Source organism: Lactuca saligna, chromosome 8 (genome assembly GCF_052625555.1).
Source record: "Lactuca saligna cultivar CGN05327 chromosome 8, ASM5262555v1, whole genome shotgun sequence".
Lineage (NCBI taxonomy): Eukaryota > Viridiplantae > Streptophyta > Magnoliopsida > Asterales > Asteraceae > Lactuca > Lactuca saligna.
In genome coordinates, this window is record NC_136424.1 from 51,499,954 (window position 1) to 51,505,340 (window position 5,387).

The 5,387-nt window shown below is 33.6% G+C and overlaps 1 protein-coding gene and 1 non-coding gene across 2 annotated transcripts; both read left to right on the plus strand.

The window, feature by feature from the left end:
• Window positions 1-505: 505 nt before the first annotated feature.
• Window positions 506-612, plus strand: LOC145013501 (small nucleolar RNA R71). The gene has a single exon (XR_013665056.1). It is a non-coding gene; the product is annotated as a small nucleolar RNA R71 (small nucleolar RNA).
• A 1,720-nt stretch (window positions 613-2,332) lies between these two features.
• LOC145012194 (uncharacterized) lies at window positions 2,333-4,681 on the plus strand. The gene is made up of 3 exons (XM_078970979.1): window positions 2,333-2,535; window positions 2,748-2,823; window positions 3,440-4,681. Exons 1-3 carry the CDS (start codon window positions 2,497-2,499, stop codon window positions 4,576-4,578), a joined length of 1,254 nt encoding a protein of 417 aa, XP_078827105.1. The 5' UTR covers window positions 2,333-2,496; the 3' UTR covers window positions 4,579-4,681.
• The last annotated feature ends 706 nt before the right edge of the window (window positions 4,682-5,387 follow it).

Sequence of the window (5,387 nt, forward strand, 5' to 3'; positions counted from 1 at the left end):
GTTACTAGGAGAAGAAGTATAACAACAAATCAAAATGGAAGAAAGGATTACATTCTTGAAGATCGGGTAAGAATGTTGATGATAGTTGAGAGAAAACTCGAGTTCTTCGCTTGGGAAACTGAAAAATGCATTGGAAATAAAGGGAATATATACTTAGGGAGGGGTGTGTACGAGCCAACATGGGTGTACGGCCGCACACTCCCTCAAATGGAGTGTATGGCTTGTTTGTTGGTTTAGAACTTTAGCAGACACTTCCTATCACTCATTCCTTGAATGTACTGAGCTTTGAACCTTTGAACGAACTCCAAACAAGGCTAAGTGATAGCAGAAACGAGTCTGACACTCCGTTGAGTTGATTGTTGGACTTATAAAGCAAAAAAAAATATTTGGTTGTCACAATTATGGCCAGATTCTTCTTAGTCATCGATCCTTTAGAATCAAGAAGTTGCCTTGTTGTTACATTCACCCCTTCATAGAAAATATATATACCTCTTATTGTAGGTTCAAGTCATGTTGAGGATAATTTCTTAGAAGACCTTTGTACCTCTCCCATGCTTCGTATAATGATTGGCTAATTTCTTGTTGAAAGTTAGCAATCTCCTTCTTTAGTTTGAAAATCTTCAAAAGAGGACTAAATTTCTCTGTGAAAGCTTCGTGTAGGTTATCCTATGTCCGAATAGCTCTAGGTACGAGAGACTTCAACTAAATCTTTGCATCTCCAATAAATGTTACTGGAAGCATCCTTAATAAACTGCATCTCTAGTAACATTTGGGACATTGAAGTAGTTAACAATGTCCATGACTTCTTCGATGTGCTTGAAGGCATATTCATAGTCCTTTCCAAATAAGAAGATATCTTTAAGCATGGCTAGGACATGCCCCTTGAGTTCGAAATTTACAGTTGCTAGAATTTCGGGTGGTATAAGACCCACCCTTTATTGTTATGCATCCGCTTCTTGTATTCTTTAATCGTCATATACGCAATGTCTTCCATCTCTTCTACTTCACTCTTGATATCGTCATCTGAATTGTCTTCAGTTTCTGGCTCATCCCGTAACTCTTTCTTGCTTGGAGTCTTTTCAATATGCTCAAACGTGTCAACTTCGAAAGTGCTAGTTGATTGGTCAACCTTCTTGTCCTACTTTTTATGGAAAACGAATTCTAGATCTTGAAGTGGAGGAACTACTGGAGTTTTGGAGCTTCAGTTATAAAAATAAAATAAAAACAAAAATACATAAAACTAACAAAAAATAATAAACTAAAAATTGACTATTTAGTGACCACGATGTGGCCAAATATGCCCACAACGTGCTCGCTGAACAAACATAAAAATTAAATTAATGCAGAAAAATAACTTTATCTGTTTTTTACCCCACAAAAAGGATCGAATAACTAATAACAATTAAATTTAAAACTAAAATAAGTCGTTTCCGTCAACGACACCAAAAACTTGATATGCACAATAATACCTATCAATTTTTAAATTTATAAACTTAAGTTCTTAACTAATTTATGCACCTATAGACAATATACCTAGTTGGATTACAGAATAGCTTATGTAAGTCGGATGTCGAAAATAGAGAACGAAATTTCAATTTAAAAAATAACTACTATTAATTAAACTATGAAACAAACTTTAAAAAATGTTTTTTACCGAGTTCATAAGACTAGAAGAACATAATTCAACTCAAATAACCATTAAAACTAAACAGACAAAAAAACGATTTTTACTTCAAGATTAATTAATACTTCTGCCAGTTCTGATTTCCCCTCTCCAATGGTTAATTTCTAATGGATGAATTATATTGATTAGCAATTCATTAAGTTACTAGTTCCTATGATCAAATACCTAGATGTACCAATTTATAAATTACCATTCAATGATCAAACATAAGTTAAACACAAAATCGATATAAGCACAAAAAGAACGAACGATATTGAATAATTATTTATGATTATAACTCTGCTGCAACGCTGCTATGCTAGAGTGTTAGAACGACAAATAAGAAAATATATGTCTGAGATTGAATCTCAAAATCTTTCTTTTTTTTTTTGAATTTCAACGGAACATATATATATATATATATATATATATATATATATATATATATATATATTACAAAATACTAACAAGATTGATAATATTGTGCCACTATATCAACCCCATTTCTTATCAATCACATATTTATTAATTAAGTCAAAATCATTTAGAATAAACAAAAATAGTAACCACGTTGCTAAGAAAATATAATAATCAATGCAAAAATGATCTAAAATAGAAAATATGACATTGTTATCCAACCTAGTATTTTGAAGGTTTTGCTTATTAAATAGAACCCATATGTCTTTCACTTTTTAGCCTATCAATTTCAGAAAGAAGGGAAGTGCGAAGTGAAAAGAAAAGAAAAAGACTACTCAAATTATCTCCTCTCAACAACCACATTCACTTGTATCATTTCTTTCCCTTTTCTGCCAGATCCAAACACCACCCAAGAAATGACTAAAGATGAAGACTTTAAGCTCCTCAAGATCCAGGTGAACCTTCTCTTTTTTATCCCCTTTTTTGTTTATATTTATATACATATATTTTTCTGTTCATTTTCTTCTCTTCACATTCACATGTGCTCGATGAACAGATGAATAGCCTTTCATTTGATTTCTTAAATGACATTTTTCTTTCCACATTACTACTGTTCATACACACTGTTCTTGTTTTACTTATTTGTGATTCTTTTTGTCGACTCTAGACTTGTATTCTCAGAGTGAATTTACACTGTGATGGTTGCAAACACAAAGTGAAGAAACTTCTTCAAAAAATTGATGGTGCTCTCTCTCTCTCTCTCTCTCTCTCTCTCTCTCTCTCTCTCTTTTCTAAAAAAAATATGCATTTGGCTTTTAAGATTGAAAGAGAACTTTTTAGCTTCAAAATTGACATGACTGTTCGTGGTTAAGAGTTTAATGATGTTAAAACTGAACGTACTCTTGTTATTTTGTTTTCAATATATGTTTCGACTTTTTTGGGATTGAGAAAGTAATTGTATTTTGTGCTATTACGGGATTTTGATGATTCAAAATTTTATGCAAAAAATCGTAAATGATGATATCTTGTGATCATTAGAAATTTTTAAAAGGACTCTTTGTGTTTCTATTAAATTATGGAATTATTTGCTAGTATTTTTCCATAAAAAGAAACATTTTGAAGCTATTATCAATTTTGTCTTATTATCTTCATGTCATATAAAAAGTGAATTTTAACACCAAAGTGAAAATGATTCGAAATGGCTTTTACATCATCACTTTCCCCATGATCTTGACTCAACATCATTACAGATCTCAAATTTATTAACATATTAAGTATCTATGTTGACCAAGAAAATGTCATGTTCTAAATATTATTTTTTTGTAATTACTGAGATTTTGTCGTATGTAAAAATTGTAGGTGTATATCAAGTGAACATAGATGCAGAACAACAAAAAGTAACAGTTTCAGGAAGTGTAGACTCTGTTACTTTGATCAAGAAACTAGTTCGAGCTGGAAAACATGCTGAACTTTGGTCAAACAAGTCAAACCAAAGTCAAACTCACAACAAAAACCAAACCCCAAATCATCAAAATCAAAAGGGTTCATGTATGAAAGATGACAAGAAAAACAAGACCCAGAAGCAAGATTTCATCAAAGGTCTTGAAAACTTGAAAAACCAGCAAAAGTTTCAACCTTTAAGCATCTCCGAAGAAGACGATGATTATCTTGATGACGACGACGACGACGACGAAGTAAGCGAAGAGGAGCTTAGGATAATCACCGAGAAAGCAAATCACTTGGTGTTACTGAAACAACACCAGCAGTTGCAGCAACAACATGCTGCCGCCATGGCTGCTAATAACGCCGCCAGGAATTCACATAACAATGGCGGAAAGCCAAGCAACGGTGGAAACGGAAACGGAAACGGGAATGGGAATGGAAAGAAAGGAAACGGGAATCCGAACGCCGGCATGAAGATGGGTGATAATAACACCAACAATCATGGTGGTGGTGGTGAGGTTAAAAGGGTGAATGACATAAGCTCGATTATGAACAACCTAGCTGGTTTAAACGGCGGTGGTGATGGCGGTTTAGGAAACTCCGGCGGTGGACTTGGTGGTTTTCAAATCCCTCAAAAGAATAACGCGGTGTTAGCAGGTGGTGGATTTCCGTTGGCAAGCGGTGGTGGTTACAACCCATCGTCACAAGCATCCATGATGATGAACATGGCCGGAGTTCCAGGGTACAACCAACATCAGCAGCAACAACAGCAAACGTACAACCACGCTGCTGCATCAATGATGTTAAATTTGCAGAATAGACAAGCCATGCAACAGCAACAGCAACCGCAGATGATGTACCACAGGTCACCCGTCATACCACCAGCCACCGGGTACTACTATAATTACAATCCTGCCCCTTACACTTACAGTGAGCATCCACATAACTACTACTATCCCACCGCTAATGGCGGCGGTGGAGGTGGTGGTGGTGGTGACAACTCTGCTGCTGACATGTTTAGTGATGAAAACACAAGCAGTTGTTCGGTCATGTGAGGGGTAAAAGTGGAAAAAGTATTTTAATGTTTTCTGAAAGTATTGTGTGAATGAAGTAAGTAGTTTAATTATGTTATGGTGAATCTTTGGTTATCAAGTTCAAGTTATGTGCTTTTTGGTTCTAACTTTCAGAACTAGGGTTTATAAAAAAAAAAAAAAGGTTGTATTTTGTGTATTAAAGATTGTACCTTGATTACTAATTGGCTATGTGAATGGTGAATGGTGAATGGTGAATGTGAGGATTCAAAATTTTATTTGTGAGATAATAAAAAGAATAAAAAATGACCAAAACAAATATTGACCATGATACTTAATTAACTCAGATTTGTTTATTTCTACATAAAATAATCAACAATTGCAGTGTGCTAAATTGGTTTTTGAGTGGGTCTATGTTCATAAGAACTTTAAAATATTATATTTCATAAAATTGAAGGACGATATACATTTAAGGGTGAGTGGGTCTATCTTCATAAGAACCTTAAAATATTATATTTCATAAAATTGAAGGACGATATACATATAAGGTTATTATAATTTTGTTATTTTAATGATTTAATATAGGGATGAGCAAAATCAAACCTGAAAATTCAAAAAACCTGAAAATTCAAAAAACGATAAAACCAAAATCGATAAACCGTAACTGGAATTTTTAAAAGCCGAAAAATGTGTTTTGGGCTCGGTTTTTAATGCTTCAAAAATGGGTTTAAAACCGATCCAACCCAAAATTATTACATGTTTTTTAATAATATGCTATAATTTGACTTTCTATGTCAAAGATAATATACATCAAATACAAAAGGAGGTGAATT

Bases quoted from the DNA above. Each gene is read 5' to 3' on its own strand.
- LOC145012194 (XM_078970979.1), top strand. From the start codon at position 2,497: ATGACTAAAGATGAAGACTTTAAGCTCCTCAAGATCCAG. The intron at 2,536-2,747 runs GTGAACCTTCTC...TGTCGACTCTAG, and splicing joins TTAAGCTCCTCAAGATCCAG to ACTTGTATTCTCAGAGTGAA. The intron at 2,824-3,439 runs GTGCTCTCTCTC...TAAAAATTGTAG, and splicing joins ACTTCTTCAAAAAATTGATG to GTGTATATCAAGTGAACATA.